Source organism: Thunnus maccoyii, chromosome 21, assembly GCF_910596095.1.
Source record: "Thunnus maccoyii chromosome 21, fThuMac1.1, whole genome shotgun sequence".
NCBI lineage: Eukaryota > Metazoa > Chordata > Actinopteri > Scombriformes > Scombridae > Thunnus > Thunnus maccoyii.
This window is the reverse complement of record NC_056553.1, coordinates 12,221,554-12,240,281: the sequence shown is the minus strand read 5'-3', so window position 1 is coordinate 12,240,281 and position 18,728 is coordinate 12,221,554. Positions and strand designations below refer to the sequence as shown.

At 40.8% G+C, this 18,728-nt stretch overlaps 1 protein-coding gene across 1 annotated transcript; it reads left to right on the top strand.

The window, feature by feature from the left end:
- Positions 1 to 1,911: 1,911 nt before the first annotated feature.
- dlec1 (DLEC1 cilia and flagella associated protein) lies at positions 1,912 to 14,867 on the top strand. Its single transcript, XM_042399024.1, has 38 exons — positions 1,912 to 2,219; positions 2,307 to 2,447; positions 2,571 to 2,727; positions 2,897 to 3,010; positions 3,085 to 3,269; positions 3,750 to 3,973; positions 5,147 to 5,231; positions 5,332 to 5,419; positions 5,718 to 5,891; positions 6,045 to 6,181; positions 6,333 to 6,425; positions 6,625 to 6,715; positions 6,876 to 7,038; positions 7,341 to 7,533; positions 7,753 to 7,829; positions 8,016 to 8,178; positions 8,263 to 8,359; positions 8,478 to 8,608; positions 8,745 to 8,906; positions 9,021 to 9,151; positions 9,371 to 9,521; positions 9,770 to 9,886; positions 10,018 to 10,133; positions 10,247 to 10,432; positions 10,511 to 10,578; positions 10,677 to 10,828; positions 10,930 to 11,045; positions 11,145 to 11,215; positions 11,895 to 12,115; positions 12,324 to 12,482; positions 12,575 to 12,697; positions 12,833 to 12,927; positions 13,087 to 13,171; positions 13,284 to 13,481; positions 13,590 to 13,754; positions 13,875 to 14,025; positions 14,436 to 14,553; positions 14,654 to 14,867. Exons 1-38 carry the CDS (start codon positions 2,136 to 2,138, stop codon positions 14,772 to 14,774), a joined length of 5,103 nt encoding a protein of 1,700 aa, XP_042254958.1. The 5' UTR covers positions 1,912 to 2,135; the 3' UTR covers positions 14,775 to 14,867.
- The last annotated feature ends 3,861 nt before the right edge of the window (positions 14,868 to 18,728 follow it).

Genomic DNA, 18,728 nt, shown 5'->3' with positions numbered 1-18,728 from the left:
ACAGCCATCATTGTTGTAATACCTTAGGTCTTAACACTAACTACTGACAGTGAGTAAAGCCTTCATTCCTCGACAGAGAGTGCTTGGCTGAGTGTTGATTCAAGCACCAAAATATGTGCTAAAGCAACAATTCAAAGCTAAATAGATCAGGATAGATCAGGTGGTGATTATCATGCATGCCTAGCTCATCTGTTATGAGCAAAAAATCCACTTTTTGGCCAATTATTAAAGAGGTCTTGGTATGTTTTTTTATTGGTGTCACTATAATAGTAGTATACTTGGCAGGTAAATAGTGTTTGTGCAATGCATTGGACACAGGAGCTTCTGTTCTCGGTAAGAATGTAATATACAAGGACTGAGACAGATCCCTCTTTGTGCCTCTTTATTATCAGTGTCTGCCAGCCTGTTCTGTCCTATGAACTCTCGTGCTGGGGCAGGCCTTGTGAAAAAACAGCTCTGTCTGGCAAACCACGAGGAGCTACAAAGTGGGCTAACAATTGCCTCTTTGAGATTCCCACTTGAGCACCACATGAGCTGATCAGCAGTCGGAGAATTTGTTTTGGGTGTATTTGCAATCTTGGCCTCTTAAACAAGCTGACTGTTGTGGTTTTTTCTATATGGCATTATATGTGTTGTTCCATTTAGGTTGTTCTTAGCTGCTCTTTTTGTATATGGACAATGCTTTGAAAAGACTTTGCATGACTCAGTCTGATAAAAACACAAGACTCTTTAGTGCCTTCTGCATTTTACAAGTTTGCTGTCTAAGTAGTTTCATGTAAAAGGAATCACATGGGAAACAGATATGGCCACACCTCATATGTGAGTACAGTATGCGGGTGTGATTGTTATTAAACATGTTGCATCTGGTCTCATGAGGCATTCTGGTTCATATGTAGCAGTATAACAGACTGAGTATTTGAGCTGCAAGTAATCAGGTAAACATAGATAACCTCAGGTAAGGCAAACTCTTCATTTAGACTATTTTAGTGAATTGAAATGATGTTTTATCATTAACTTAAATATCTTGTTTTATTGACAAATTTCAGTTTGAATATTGTTGCATGGGGGAGATGTTTTGTGTGTGTATTTTTGATGACCTATATGTCTTATTTTCTGATAGAAAACTAAAACTATATTAGCTTAATCCCTCATAAGGTGCAACATACTCACGTTTGAAGTTAGCAGCTTATTTCACACTCAGATCTTGATTTATAGAATTAATAAGATTGATGATTTATTATTTTTTATGACTTATGAACATAAAGCTGAACATCTACAGCTAATGGAAGAATAGCTTAATTGCCACTGCAAAGGATGTCAGTGATCGATAGGTAAAATTACTTTGCTGACCTTATTGTCCTAAATTCACTCAGTACATTAGAGCCCACCCCTCCTCTTCCTTCAGTTCTGTCCCGTCTGAAACATTCATATCCTGGTACCATAAATGCGTTAGTTGATTATTTCAGCCATGTCTCAGAAATAGACAGAAAGTCCAGATTTGAGTTAGACAATAAATTAATTACCTTACAATACTTCTGATGTTTAAGTGTCCACCAAACAGTCTCCTCGGTTTCCCATAGTACTTTAACGTTTGACAGTTTGAAATGTTTTGGATATCCTCTGCTTCCTCACTGTAGGCTATTAACATAATATTAATAACGTTTTGTGAAAAAAAAAAAAAACGTCGCTGCACTACAGGACTGTACAGAAAAAGACAAATTTTGGAAAGTGAATTATCTTCACTAGGTAGAAGGGGACTGTAAACGCCTCTACAATACAAGAACAACTGCTCAACCATCAATACGGAGTGTCAAAATGTACAAAAAAGAAATGAGAATGATAAAACTTTGTTTGTTTATTGTTTTGGGGACACAAAATACAATTTAAAAGTGAAATATAGTGGGGTTTTGTTATTGTTATTATTATTATCTGTGATTCATTCCTGGTGAGCGACGGAGCAGGCATGTTGGGCTGTCGCTATGGCAACCACATGTACACCAACACGGCTGAAAAGCAGCGAGCACTTGAGGACTTCAGTAACATTTAACATTAAGCCACAGCTATAAGTCTATATTTTCTCAAAGCGGCCGTCTATAGCTAATTAAACATCAGCATTAGCGTTATCTGAATCAACCATGCAGGAGGAATCCGAGACAGGAGAAAAATCCCGGTTTGATCCGTCAGTGAACAGTCACAGACCCGCGTCAGGAAAGTCGCAGGTAAGATGCACACCTGATGGCCATTTATCGGCTGCTCAAGCAAAATGACTTTCATGATAAAGCTCCTCTCTCTTCCTTGTACACTAGGACATCTCTCATGTTTTAGCAAGCATTTTCAAGGACCTTTACACGAAAGACATCATTGGGAAGGACACTCTGTCCAACCTCACGAAGACAAAGAAGGGAAGAAGCAGCTATCATGACAGATATGTTGAAGAGCTTCAACAGGTAACACTTCAATTCAAAGCTGCATACTTGGAAAAACAATAACACAGAAATGTAAATTTTTATTAACATATGACTGTAGAAATTGTAATCATCTTTGTTATTATTTTTTTTTTCATTATATAGATTCATTCAGAATACAGCCAATGTATAAAAGAGGCAGACATGCTGGAAAGTCATATAATTCAGGCCAGAGCTCGGGCTGCAACCATAGAAAGCCAGGCCTATGAGAGGATGAAAGAGAAGATTGGAGATGTTCATGATCACCAGGGTCTCCTTACAGGTGAGATGCAAGTATTTTTATGAATTCATACAATATATTATACTGCTGTGAAGTGCTGTGCTGTTTCACTGAAGCACACAGTATGCTTGGTTGATGTCATTTATGAATATGAACTCTAACTACTGTTTCTTTTGTAATTTAGCTCTATTTTTTATGTCTTTTTTTTCAGTCGAATCCGCCTTTTCCTGCTGTGTAGATGGGGATCTGCTCAAAAAGAACGACCTGATTTCCCCCCAGGACTACTTACCTACACAAAAACCACGGGTGGAAGCACCAGCAGCAGGTACCCGATGGTCTTTGGGACTCATCGTAAAGTGCCAGTGTCTTTGTACTCACTATTTTACTTTTTCTTGACAGTAAGAACAAATCCTGCCAGACCTACCTTCACCTACACCATGCACGTGTCCAGGGAGCCTCAGGATGATGGTTATACTCTGATTCCCAGTCAAGAAAAGACCGTCTTAGAAATGCATGAGTCAGATCTCAGCCTGACTCTAGAATCCAGCTCATATACCCCAAAGAGGATGAAAACACCCAATGAGGTGAGGAGCCAGAAACTTATATCCTCTCAATTGGACAAAGTTATCAAGACTGATATTTAGGTCCTTTGTGTGCTACTACCACTGACACTAAAACAAATGTGCTATATCAGTGGTATTCATTTTTAATGGCAGTAGTTTGTTAGAGGTGGTATTTTTTTTTTATTAATAATGAACTTATTCAGTGTTTCTTCTAAATAGAATTTTTAATATTATAATTGATACAACAAAATATATAATATATATATTTTTAATTATATATATATAATTAATATATATATATCAATATATAAACAATCAAAACAAAGACTTATTGGAATAAACCAAAAAGGGAGCCAACAGAGACAAAACAGGACATAAAAACAACTATTTAGACATTCATCCAGGTTTTGAGAATTTTTGACATCTGGCAAGCCTGAGCTCCTATAAATACAGATTATAAATCATTGTTAATATCTGTCAATAATCTCCCCTGTGTTTCAGAAGCCGAACCAGACCAAACCCAGACCAAAGTGGAAGGATGAGCCAAGTGCAAAGGATCGGGCAGAGGGCTGGGAGAAACTTAAGAAGCTGAAAGAAAGGCACAGCTTCCTGCGCAATCCACGCTTCCTTCCTCCAAATGCACAGCAGGGTGGCACATCCCTCATCTGCTCCAGAGCCAAAGCGGCGAAGACAGAGCACGGGAGGAAAGGGAAGGAGGAGCAAAGGTGCAATGCCTGAAATGTGCTGAGCATGCAAGCCTTTTTTTCCATTATCCCACAGTGAATGCTCATCATTTTGTCATAGGGCAGACAATATAATAAAGGCAGGATATTGACATAGAGTATATCGACAATGTGCTATATTTGACAAAATACAATAGCCCTGGGTTACACAATACCTCTGTAATATTAACTGCAAACACAAATACCCTTTACCTCAGTACATGCAGCTGGACACCTTTTGTGCCGAAGTAGAAATGTGTAACTTAATCTGACTGGCATTATGTATTTCTCATGTGGTGCCTCGGCCATGTTGTGTTTCTGATCATATTATTTGTGGTTTAGTTAGCTTATTACAACCAAATCATCCAAAGCCTTTTAAATTGCCTTATTCACTATGTATTGTAGATAGAAACAGTTTGCCTACACATAGTCCGATACCTAATAAGCCAGAGCGGACTTTCCCACCACTTGTATTAAAACATCTCAGAGCATTTTGCTTTGTGACTGTTACATTACATTCTTAATTAAATCAGGCCTGGTTCAAATAATGTTTGCATACAGATTGTGGGGGTCAAGTCTCTCAAATACATTTTTGACACAGCTCTGATCCAGAGAAAAACACAGATAGAAGACCATCTGAATGTCAAACGAAGCACATCCTACAATGAGAGCAAAGTATACATTTACGACAGGCTGGCTCATACTGCCTGTGGGTACAAACAGTGCTGGTCGCAACTAACTGCTGGATGATGAACTATCTGGCTGCTGTTTTGTCGGCAAGATCTACCGGCACTGAATAATACTGATACGTAAATTGTGTAGGTGTGACAATTTTACAGCTGTAATTTGTTTCACTGTAGTCTTAGTCTTCAACATCCAAAGTTGTTCAATATATAAAGTAAATGTGTGTATGCAGGGATAGGCAATTTTTTTTGTCAGTTTTGTTTTTCTGTGTGAAGCATACAGTATTAGAGCAGCTCCAAGCAGAGGGCAAAAACTCCTTGGCAGATGAAGAAAGTGCAAAAATCATAAATGCTTGCTTTGTGGTTTTTCGTGTAGGACTCAATGCTGTCGCTGGTAGCTTTTTACCCAGCTCACCACTTCCTGTGTGACTATTTTTTACTGAGAGCACACAGAATACTCAGGTGTTGTGTTTGTACTCTTTCTCTCTGACAGCTCCAGTGATGATCCTGTCCCAGTCTTCTTAGCAAAACCTTCAGTAGTGTTCTTCACAGACTACAGCGTGGGACATGTGTATGAGGTAAGTTTCTGACACTGATATTTTACCTGCACTCTAATCATAGTCAGTGAAATGATAAGCAGTAAAACATCCTGTCCTGTCTTGTCTGGTCTTGTCTTAGACTACACTGGAGCTGCAAAATCTGACTTCCTCAAGCCGTCACGTCCGAGTCATCCCTCCTACCACCTCTTACTTCTCTATTGGCCTGGGTGAGCTCTTTCTTTGGCTCTGATTGGACTGTATATAGCCTTCTTATAGTAGATGCTTTGCACTGCACAGTGTGTCAGGTATCAGTGACTGTATCACAAAAGAATGCCAGAAAGTTTTGACAAATACAGTCATCTCTGGAATTCAATTGATGTTTTTTTTGGCAATCCAGTATGTGAACACCAGCACCACCTACTGTAACAAACATGTATGAAAAGATGAGTGGGATACAACTGGATATAGAGAGTTACACTAGCTCAATGTGAGACGGGGGGTTGTCATTTTGGTCTGTTTTGGCAGGGAGATTCCCCGGTGAGGGCGGTGTTGTTGCTCCAGGGATGAGTTGTAAGTACACAGTGCGCTTCGCTCCAGACTCTCTGGCGGAATACGAGGACTTCCTAGTGATAGAGACCCAGGCTGAGCGCTTGCTTGTGGTCCCCATCGAGGCCCGACGACCCCCTCCTGTACTCACCTGTGAGGCTCTGCCAACCTTGTCTTCCTTTTAAATAGCCTCTAAAAGAACACAACATTTTAATTGTAATCCTCTTTATGTCTTCTAATTAAGTAGGAAAAAAATGTATATGCTGTATATTGTTATGCCTTGTTCATATGACCTAATAATTGCAGTACCTAGAGTTCTGGACTGTGGTTATTGCCTGATTGGAGGAGTAAAGTTTGTTGAGTTCCTGTGCCAAAATGTTGGTCTCAGCGCTGGGACTTTCTGCATTATCCCAAAGAACCAGTGGCCAGCCTCCAACCTCAGGGTAAAAATCTATGTGACAAATTGCCCAAGATAAAAATACAGTTTTATCTCAGTGATTGGTAACTTTCAAATATATATTTTTTTTTTATTGTAACAAAGAAGGTAACCTTCATGTGCTTGACAAATGTTCCGTTTTTATTTTCTTTATATAGTCGGTGGTGAGGACTTACTTTTCTGAGCAGCCACCCTTTGCAGTCAGCCCGTCTCTCTTTGTGCTGCAGCCAGGAGAGGCCACTGTAGTGGAGGTGAGTCTGATATGGAGGTAAATTAAATTTACATTTGACACTAAAAGTGATAAGCAAATACAGTGCTTTTTCACATATTATTAGATTATTATAAAACCACACACAGTTTATATATACCTCTTAAAGCCTTCCTAATATACTTCCCAGTTTTTGAGACACAAAAACGTCCGTCTTTGTGTGCACATGTGTGTCTTTGCAGGTTGTTTTCTTTCCCACCACTGCTGAGAGGAGTTGTCAGGTGTTCACTGTAGTATGTGACAACTGCCAGGTGAAAGACATTTCTGTTGAAGGTGAATCTTTTCAATGATCAGCTAAGTTTTGCTGCCTTATAAATGAGTCTTCAGAATTCCCTCTATTGTAAGATCAGTTGTACTTCTTTGGATGCTGACCCCCTGCACTTTCTCTTTATGTGTGTGTGTGTGTTTGTGTTTGTGTGTGTGTGTTTCCCAGGTGAAGGCCAGCTGATTGCTCTTGAGCTTGTGTCTGTATCTGGAGAGAAGGAGCCTGCTGTGGTGGGAGAGGTGCATGACCTCACTGCAGACCACTTTGTCCGTTTCAGTCCGTGTAACCCTCACTCTGTGCAACAGAAGAAGCTTGTCATCAGAAATAATGTGTAAGCCTCAGTTTTATATACCTTCCTATCACAACACTGAAACTTTTTTGTGATTATAACACCTCTCTTCTCCAACACAAATACGCACAACATCTGCATTCAGTTTGACCACAAAGTAACATAATGTGTTAGAAGTCGCTTCAACCAAGAGCTGCTGCTCTGCCACTTTTTATAGTTGCACATGAGGAAATTACTTCATTAACTGTCATATTACATCTCTCTCTCTCTCTCTCTCTCTCTCTCTCTCTCTCTCTCTCTCTCTCTCTCTCTCTCTCTCTCTCTCTGTCTTACCGGGGATGAAGCCACTTGGAGATGCCTTTTCACTGGCAGATCATGAAGCCCAACCTGCACCCTCTGCTTCCGGGGGAAACCCCGAAGCCCTCACATATTCACTTCCACCTGGCCACAGATGGTGCTTTCCATGTGAGCCCCCTAACAGGCATACTGGCCCCCTGCCAGGACCAAGAGTTTTTGTTCACCTTCTCTCCTAAGGAGGTAAATAAGACTCAGAAAACATTCTTCAGGGGTTTATTATGTCACTAGTTATGCTTAAAGAATGCAGTATTTCTTATTTTTTAATGTCATCAAGCAGTACATTCATTTTCCTGAACACAACATAGATAATAGTGCTCTCAATGTCATAGTATGCTATATGTCAGAAGGAAACCTTTCTCATATGTTACACATCATTCAAAATCTTTGTGTTTTCTTAAGTTGAAGGATTACCACAGTGTCTGTCATTTAGTCCTGAGAGACGTCCCCCATCTGCCACCAGAGCCCTGTGACAATGGGTAAAGTTCCTGTTTCCCTGTATGAACCATGGTACAAGTGTGTTCACTGTCAATATTCATGTGTAAAAATGACACCACAAGGTCATCACATAGGAAGTGCTGACATCACATCTTAAGTTTACTAAACTGAAGCTTGGCATACTTTTCATCTAACAAATTGTTGGATTGTGTCTGTGGGAAATCTAGCGTCCTTCAGCCTGTGTGCACCGGCTCCAAGGTGAGTGATGTCATCGTCATGGATATAGAGGTCAAGGGGTCAACGGAGCCCTACCAGGTCCTACTGGAGCCCTATGCTGTTGTAATCCCTGGTGAACTTTTTATTTGCACAACCACACGGAGGCAGTTCAAGGTTATTTAAATTACTGTTTCATTGACAGACATAGTTGACACATATAAGATATAGTTATAAATGGTGTTTTCTTGTGTGTATCAGATGTGGAACCACAGCAAAACCTGTGTCTTTTTTCAATGGGAGAGGATGAACAGCGACTGCCACATAATAGAGGTGGAGCCCTCTGCTGGTAAAATAGGTGTGTCACACAGTACAATGATATAGACATACAGTATCCTTCCATGAAGTTTAAAATGAAGGATGAATTATTTTTTTATTGTTTTATTGACCGATTGATTTGTGTTTGATGGGTCCAGAGGAGAATGAGTGCTTTGATTTTGACCTGATTGTGACCGGAGGGAAACCAGAGAGGGTCGTGACCAGTGTGGTTTGCCACATAGAGCATCACCATGAGCCTGTCACGTTGGCTGTGGAAGTCTCCTTCAAGGTGAGAATTAACCATAACACTATCACAACATTACTAAAGTGTCATTAAAATCCACATTAATGCTGTGACACGTTCTATGAGTGTAGCTCGTCTGTGAGCTGTGACCTCTTTATGCTCATCATGCGGTGTTGGTTAGGGTCCTATAGTGACCCTCAGTGTGCCCAGTGTGGACTTTGGGCTCATGAGGCTTGGGGAGCAGACCCAGACCTCACTGCTCCTCACCAACATCACCCAGCTGGAGGCTTCCTGGACACTGGAGGAGAGGCATAACAGTCAGCAAGACCACCAAGACACACAGGTACAATAGACCAACATGGCAACACACCTGTGATAAGATAACATGTATTTTATGGTTAGATTCATCATTAATGTCTACATTAACTTCTATTATATTGTCTATATTTGTCCTTAGATATTAGTAGAGCCATGCAGAGGTGTGCTGCCTCCTTTGGCTTCTTGCAGTGTGGACGTCGTCTTTAGACCACATTTCTGCCAGCAGTTTGAAACAGAGTTGGAGCTTACAGTGGAGAAGGGAACAGGATGGTGAGGCCTCTCAGCTACCTAAAACTTTATTGTTCTCTTTAAGATTTACCTCAAGATGTAGATTTTCTCGTTACCCAAGCATTGTGCCTAAAGGCAGCTGGAACTCAGAGGCTGTCAAGTGATGCAGAGTGACAACAGCCGTGATAACACTATCAGCAATAATGATCTGTGACAGAGCTCTGTTGATAACAAGTAGCACTACCTGTGTGTTCTTTGCAGTCACCTGTCAGTGCGAGCAGATGTGCAGTCTCCTCAGGTGTGTCTGCTAAACTGTGAGCTGGTCTTCTCTGGACTCTACACTGGAGTTCCTGCCAAGGGGGCAGTCACTCTTTTCAATCAGACCCTGCTGCCTTCACACTTCACCTGGATGGTGTGTGGAACTACTTTTACCATTCATCACCACTTGATTTACTTTATGAACATGAAATGATGTAGGAAACAAAGCCCTGACCTGTAACAATGTTTGTGATTATATAAGGTTGTTAAGTTACATGTTATTAATGGGAAAATGTGGGGTTTTTCTTTCATATCTTCCCCATAAATAAGATGGACAAAAATTGGGATCTCTTTCAACATAATTATTACTTGGTGAAGTCATGTTGACATTTTCTCCTGCAGGCTCAGCTTCAGGGTCCCCAGGCTTCACTGTGTTCAGCCAGTTTCGATCCTTCATCTGGTACTCTGGGACCTAACGCTAGCATGGAGATCACTGTCACCTTTACATCTCACAGAGATGTAAGTACCAGTCTACATACTTGAAGCTCATATGATTTGTCACCAAAGACAAAAAGGTTTGAATGTATCTCATCTTTAATCTACTGTCACAATATCTTGTTTACTTTGCTTCATCCTTCCTCCAACTGCAGCTGACTGAGGTGGCCGCTCTCTGTGAGGTCCAGGGGATGAACTCTCCCCTTGTTCTTGGCATCGTGGCTTCCAAAACCAAGAAACTCAGTGTGTCATTTTCTCTGCCCAGTGTCTGGTAGTTACGTTGGCAAAAACCTTGTATAAGAACACCTTGCAACACCATCTGCTCCATAATTGTTCAGTAAGTCAGTTGGCACACAAAATGTAATTGCTGTTCTTTCCCTGTAGCTCTCCCGCTGATGATCAGAGCCCCTCGGCGCTGGAGCTCAACTTTGGACATGATGTCATTTTGAAGAGGGCCATTACCAAGCAGTTATTGATAACCAATCAAACCGCTATCCCTGCACCTTTCACCATAGAGGCAGAGTATTTCACTTGTCATGCCTCAAAGCCAAATAACCAGTCAGACAAAAGGTAAAGCTTCTAGCTCACTGACCTAAAGAATGATTTTACTATATTGTAGATATGACACAGGTTGCATTTTAAACGCAGATGTACATACATCAAGAAGCCGCTTCACTCTGTTCAAGCTAAGAAAGTAGAAGAAAAAGCACATCAGGGTATGCTTATCTTTTTATTTGGGCTCACATTTTTAATATGAAGCAGTATAAGGGCAGGCGTGGAGGTTCTGAATCTGTATTTCTGTATCCATTGGCAGAGTTTGTGAGCAGCCTGCTGGCTCATGGAAAAGGTGCAGCATTCTTTGTCCTGCCAAACACGGGGACACTGGGACCATTTGAGACTCAGACTGTGGATGTGACCGCTTACAGTGACATGTGGGGGGAATACAGAGATCACCTCATATGCAGAGTATGATTCTTGTACTTAAGGATTAGAAATGACTATGACGTGTTTCCTCTTGATTTTCTCAGATGAAGTTGAACCTTTCCCTCTCTGTTTTTCTCCTGCAGGTGGGCGACCTTGAGCCCACGCTCATTCCCATGCAGATGACAGTGAAAGGCTGTCCGCTCTACTTCCAGATGACAGGCCCGCGTCCAGATGACCAGAACCAGGGACCAATCATACGGTCTGTTTATTTTTCTATTTTTTGGCTTTAAAAAGAGGTTGCAAACATTCAAGCAGTAACAGAGACCTTTTGGTCTGACATTCCCGTGCACATCATTAGGTTTGGTACTCACCTGTCTGGAGGTGACACAGTGTCTCGTTCTCTTCGCATCAACAATCCCACCATGTTTGGTAAGTATAATCATAAAAGACTTGGTCTGGGTTAAGAACATTACTGACAGGAATAAGATGAACAAAATGTATTTAAACGCTGGTGCTTTAGTTGGTTTTACTCCTGATTTATTAGAAAAGGTTTTGGAAGAAAGAACCAGGAGGAGTGTTCAAACCAAACTGCAGTTTGAAGGTCTACCCCCCTGTATTGTCTTTTAGTAGTCTAAGAAAGTATGTTGAGTGTCTGGTTACAAATGTCCAAATGCTCCATAGAAGGAGTTAGGTGTTTTGTGCTCACAGTTGTGAAACTTATGAATGACACCTGACAAGTGCTTGTTTTCTGAGATATTAATTGTTTTGTATTTTTAAAATAATTTTTAAGATTTGGTTTAATATTTATTGCCTATTTTGTTGTTTTAAGGATATTACTAATGATCTGCCTTTTATATATTATTTAATACATTGTATTTACATTGTTTTTTGCTCATTTTAGTGGCTAGACAGGCTCCTGAGTTACACTGTGTCCTCTCAGAATATGTGTTAGTTTGTGAGTTAGTGTTATTACTGCAGTGTAATATGTCTTTCACGTGTTTCTGCTGTGACGTCCCTGACTTGTGTGTCTTTTGTTGTCAATGTGTATGTGAAGCCAAACTAGTTTAGTTAATAAAGTTATCTAATCTAAATCTTTGTTTCCTGCCAGATATTCGTATGGACTGGGAGACCTATAACGTAGATCAGAACGATCGTAAGCTGGTGGATGTTTTGGTGGCATACGGGGGCGCCTTGCCCCTCAAGGACGCTGATGGCAATGAAATGATGAGCAGAGCAATGAGGCTTTCTGACGGGAACATTCAAACAGCCTGGGAACGAACTCACACCTCAAGCTCTGAGGGAACGAGTGGCTCTTGCCAAAGTGTGACAGTGAGTACATTAACACCACAACACAGACACACAAACAAGTTCAATGGCATACAATAATTTTATTACGAGGTGGCCTCTGGGAAATTCATATGGCTGTGCCAGTAAATGGACCCACATGAAATGTATATTTTATCATTTTATTGGCTTAAAACCAGCTTACGTCTATCATTTTATTGGCTTAAAACCAGCTTACGTCTATCAATTTCAGGACGTGGAAGGGGAGGAATATTTAACCAAGAATGCCTGTGAGGAAGAGGAAACCTGTCTTTATCCTTGTCATGCCAAGAAAAAACTCTTCTCTGTCCACATTCGACCTCATGTGGGCAGCCTGTCCGATTACCCATACTGCATCACGCCGCAGCAAATAGTACGTTACTAAAATTTTAGCCACACATGTATTTTACCACAGAGACACATCTGAATAATTATCTGTTTTCTTCCTGGTAAATGTGTCTCAAGGTGATTCCAGCAAAAAGCAGCGGCACCATCCATGTGTCTTTCACCCCTTTGACTCTTTCCCGGTCAGCTTGTGAGTCCAAATGTGTGGGCTTGGCTCTTGGCTTCATGAGTCTAGACTCAGAGGTAACATGCTAAATATACTAAATAGTGTGTTTTACTGTCAAAACTGAGTAAAGGCAAAAAGTAGATGACTCTAATGCAGCATATATTTTGTATTAATCAATTCTAGTATTGTGTTGTTGTCGTTTTGTGTTACAGATGGCTGCCTGTGTTCCAGGTAAAGTTGGAAGGGTTCAGGGTTTGGATTTGGAGCCTGTCAGAATGGATCTACTAGCAGTCGTTAAGCCTGCAGTGTAAGCAGTTGCAATCATACTATTTATGTCCCCAAAACCCCTGATGCATCCAACTCAATTTATGTTTCCTAAATTAAAATCAGCTGAGGTCAGGCAAAAGCAGCTCAGAGGTGGTCTGATTAAGTTGCATATCTTCCTCTTGGCTCCCTGTTGCTGCAGGCTGTTAGTGCAGATGGAGGAGGACAAGGGGGTGCTGGAGTTTCATGCCATGGCCGGTGATTTACTATTGGGAGAATTGGAGGAGGTCAGTACAAGAAATGTACAACACTAATCAGCAGTGTTCAGACACACTGAAGCGCACGTATGAGGTATTGATCCCGAGGGCTTACGGTATTTCTGGTTGTTTTGTTCCGCAGCTGTTAATGCGAGAAGTTGAAGTCATACGGACATTTCAGCTGAGAAATACCTCTGAGATGGCCCTGCACTTCAGGCTGGAAACTCAGCCTCCATTTTTAGTGCTCAAGCCGCAGCCCAGAGCCCGTAGTGGCACCTCCAACCACCCACCTACTGGTGACAGTCAGCCTCTGGTGCTGCAACCCCAACATAGCATGAAGGTGTGAGGAGGAGGGCTGATTTTGATCTAAAAGGATTTTCCATTATCTTGTTATACTTGATAGCAACTTTATTGACTGTAACTCTTATTCTTGTCTTTTAAATACCAGGTGGAAGTGGCCTTCAACTGCTCCCTGCCTCTTGTGCTCAAAGCAGACCGGCAGGCAGATGAGGACGTTCCTCCTGGGGTGACGTTAGTCCACAGTGCAAGTGGGCAGAAGAAGCTGACGTTCCAGCAAAACCTCTTGATTCACTATAGCAACAATAGCCTGCAGGTCAGTGACTGTAGAAATGAATGTATAGAAGGAGAAAGTGAAATAACACTGTGTAATCATTTGTAGGTAATTGCAAAACTTTCACATCTCAAAAAGTTTCATCTTGTGGGCTCTGTTCAGGCAGTGCCTCTCCGTGCCCATGTGAATCTTCCAACACTGAGTCTGTCCTCTGACAGCATCAACTTTGGGTTCTGCTACGTGGGGCAGACGCAGACCAGAGATGTAAACCTCCACAGCCACGGAGACTACACTTACTGGAGATCAGTTATAAGTAACCATGGAACCATCTTCTGTTTTTCCGCACTTAATTCCTTTAGGGTTTGTTTAGGTCTTAGGCTGAAGCGTACATGGCTTTACCAGCTGGAGTTATGTAATTTATTTACACATACAGGACTTTAGAATGCTGGTTATTATACATAGTTGGCATCTCTCATTGTTTAATGTATTAATGGGAAGGTGTCAGACTCTTCTGCCATATTATAGCCAGTTTGAGGCTTTTTCAGACTGTATAATGTCAAAGGATTCCCTTTCTTTTATGTAACAAGAATTGGCAGAAAATAATGTCAGTGATTTCACTCTAGTTTCACTTCTCGGTGGCAATTAATATTAATATTCCCTCACAGACACTTGTCACATGGACCATGCCCGTGTGTTTCACTATATGTATGTATTTGTGTATAGATTCAGATGAAGGGGACTCCCATGTCTTCAGAATGACACCAGACTCTGGGCTCCTCAGGTCCAAGGAGCTCCATGTTACTAGCTGCAGCCAGCGTCTACAGATCAGCTTCACTGCCAGGTAACAAACCACAACCTAATATTAAAATGTCTGTGAAGGTAAAAAAATAACATGCCATGGTTTCAGATTTCTGAATTTTATGAGTTTGTGTGTGTTGTAGTGAGGACAGAGAGTTCAAGGCCACAGTGGTAATTCACGCTCCTCTGTTGGATACTCCCCTCACTGTGCAGCTCCAGGGGACAGGATCCTTTGATACACTGTACAGATCATCGACTATATAACCTGCTCTTCTTAAATTAACATATGTATGGTAATTTTGTAATATTTCAAACGTTGACTTTGTTAGGATAAATGTAAATAAATATACAGAACAACTTGGCAGGTCTCTGTCATTTTATTACATATAAAAGTGCTGCCTCGCTTTTAATGATCAATAAATTAGGAATTCATTACTGGTTCTCTATCTAGACTATCAATGTTTGTAAAGATGTTGACACTTAATATACAGTAGATGTTATAAGATCCTCGCTGAATTTCAGTAACTCAATACTCTGTCTGTTTAAATATTAATGAATGATTTATGCAGTTAAATATTCATGTGGCTTGATGTATAATCATCATCCTGCTATTTTACATGCATATTATATCGAGGTATTACTACCAAGGGTACAATAGCAGTAGCTTAGAGCATGTGGGTGTAAAGGTTATCAAAACTCAGATATTTAATGTAGTTTCACTGCAATTTAATTTCACAATTAATCATCAAATGACTTGTGTTAAATGATGCTTTAGTGGGATTTCAAAACACATTCTCTAATGACCAAAACCATATTGAAAAACAGCAGCAGCTCCCACTCCAGTCCCAATGCACATGGACACCATGCGATAGGCCCCGGAGACAATATCCATAACAGGAAACCACAAAGGATGGGTACTAGAAAAGCCTGTTTCATCACTGATATTGCATGTATTTTGCTAGTGGGATTTTATCAGATGAGTCTTGTATTTTTTTTAACTAATGAACGAACAGCAGTTTACAAAAACCTTCAGCCTTCTGTTTGTGTTCATTCAGTAGTTATCACCTGACAGGCAGTTGAGAGGATGACCCCGAGCGATGGTTCCTCTTTAAGGATTCACCTTCTCCACTGGGATTTGTCCACAATACACAGCCAGATGCACACGAACAGACAGTGAGACAAAACATCAGAGCCAGCCTGAGGACTGAATAGGAAATCCATCATTTACTGTAAAGTTTGATCTGTAAAAAAAAAAAAAAAAAAAAAAATCACTTCCCTGGTATTTTTAGGTTTTCCTCTGGAGCTCACCTGACTGCTAAAATCCCCATTGATTTGAAAAAAGTCGATATCAGCCACAGCTCACCCAGAGGGGGGGGGGATGGATTTTTCTTGAAGACCCTTTTAGCAAAGCATAAAGATCAAAAAAAGACAGCCACAAGCATAAACACAAGTAGGCAAACATGTGCTTCTACACATACACACATCTGACCAGGTTGTTCCAGTGCTGCAGGGAAGGCAAAGGCTGGTTCGATACTGGAAACTCCCGGGACTGCTCTGGCCCTCAGGGAAGCCTTCAGACCTGTGACTAATCAGCACAGGTGCTGCCCCATCACTCACCTGGCTGGAGTTCCCTACGGCTGAATGTGTGTGAACTGCTGCTAGAGATTCTTTCATCTCAGTTCAATACAGTGTCACTGTGCACTACTTGAATTCACCTAACTCATGGATGGACCGAATATAAACTCCATTATTTAAAGCGTCGAGGAGATATAGTAGTTTCAGGGGATTCAGCCTACTTATGATAACTTTTTTCATTGTAAATATGCAGGATTTATGCAGCAATGTGCTCCAAAAACAAGTCAGAATCTGTACGTGCAGATCTCTATGAGAGGTGGCGGTGCTGTTAGCATGAAGTCATGGAGACAAACAGATGTGAAACAGATGTGAAAACACAGAACACACGTGATGCTGTGACAAATGAATATCTCCTATACATGTGCACCGTGGAGGTGGAGCATTAACTCTGTGCTCTTGATAACCACGATGCGAAAAAGCTGTTTGATTACTGTTCATAAAATCTGACTGTGAAGGCATCCTACTTTCCTCTGGAGACCCCAAATCATTCCGACACATTCTGCGAGGTGATGTTGCAAAAACCACAAGAAACTGTCAAACACATACACACACAAACACACACATACACACATACACACACACACACACACACACACACAGTCTGTTATTGATCTTAACAGCTGCCTGTGGTGCTCATCTACAGCACAGTTCAGCAGACTTCTGACATCTACAAGCACTGCAAATCCACAGAGAGATGCAAATGTCCAATTGATATTCATTGCACTCAAGCAGTCTTACACAGAGCAAGGGCATGTCTGATCACAATAAAACAGAGCTGTGTGGAACTAATGGGAAGAGAGCAATGGGGCCAAGGTCAGTGGTGCATTTGTTATTCTTGTACTCTGGTATTTTATGCCTAAAAGAGGAGACAGGACTGCCTGGTGTTGTATTTTTGTGCCCATTATAAGTAATTTTTTAAACACAGGTAGCCTATTTTCTAGCTTACAGTATAATACAAAGGCACAGCAGTATGACAAGAAATCCAAATTATCCTACTATATATTCAGTCATTCCCTTAGTTACAGTACATATGCACTGCTGCTTTGCATGGCCTTGTCCCTGATGGCCACACACACATACACACACATTGTCACTGTCCATTAGTCTGGAGCTGACGTCGACACGTTTGCTGATTGAATACAAAATGCCCTCCAGGCTGGCAGAAAAGAGGTTCAGTTGCACCAAAATGTTGCAGATATTTACAGGTTTCTTACACATATGCAAGACCTCAGTCAGTGCTTCTGTTCCTAATGCCTCCTGTAGACAGTGAAAAGATAGGAAATTTCATAATTAATAGTGGTCATTATGAGAGGATTAAGTAATTAGTGAAACATTAAACTAGCCACAAGACAGAGCAGTCAGAAAGTGGCCATCAGGCACATTAGCTTCACATATTATAGGTGAACACACGCTGCCGATGATTAGTGTCTAAGTTATATTAAAAACTCCAACATTTGAGGTGTCCTGACAAGTCATCTAGAGTACGTGTCTGCTTGTCCTCAGTAGTTACATCTTGTATGAATAGCATATGAAATGAAAATGAAAAGCAGAATGCAGAGTGCTTTTGCTAAGGCTTTACTGGTAACTCTTCATTACTGAAAGACCCTCAGTTCAATGACTTCAGCATTTACAGTAACACACAGTGAGCTGAGATAAGACATGGGGCCAGTCCTCAAAAATTAAAGGGTAGTTTCAAAGGTTTTTTTAAAACGATAGTCAACTGGCCAATGTTGCAAGAAGTTTTGCTGGCTGCAATCATTCCATTGTAAACCTATCCTTTAAACAAAAACGTCCTCAAAGTTTTCACAGTTGGAAAGTCTATAACCTTAAGTACCATTGCTTTTTAGGATCCTCTTTTCAGTTTCACTACAGTTGTCCTCGAGACATTAACAATTATGTCACAATGAACTGATAGATGAGAGCATCATAATCGGTCAAATGTGTGTCTGTTGTGATAGTTAAGACGGGAGAAGCAGGGGGACAAACTAGTAGTAGAGCAAGTCAAGGCCACCAATCCAAGGTTTGACTACTACTCAGGCAGAGCTGGAAACTCCCTCAGGGGCCTCAAAGGCACCAGGTTCACAGTGTGGAAATTAGTTTCAGTTAAATTAATTAACTGATTAATATAATCCAAAATGGAAAGAGCCTCAAAGCGACTCTTGCATTTTTACCTTACCTTGCATCTCTGTTTTGCACACCGACCCTGCGTCAAGATCCAGTTTGAATACCTTTACATTAATATTCCAGTTATGCTTTCATTGTGCATATTTTAAAATAAATGATCAATTTATAACCAAAATTAAGTTGGGAGGGCTCAATAGAGGAACTTCATTATTTACACCCTTTTCCTACTGTGACGTGTTAAAACGTCTTCTGTGGAAAAAGGCTTATTATATGACGGATGTCAACTTTACATTTGGTGCTACTCTTTTTTGTTTGCACTCTTTTTTTGTGATACTTTTTTATTGAGATTTTGGCATAATTATACAGGGATGGGGTTATGAGTTTGATAGACTGTAGAGAAAGTAAATTAACGTAATCTCAAATGTCCAGACATGAATCAAAACAGAACTGACAAGCAGA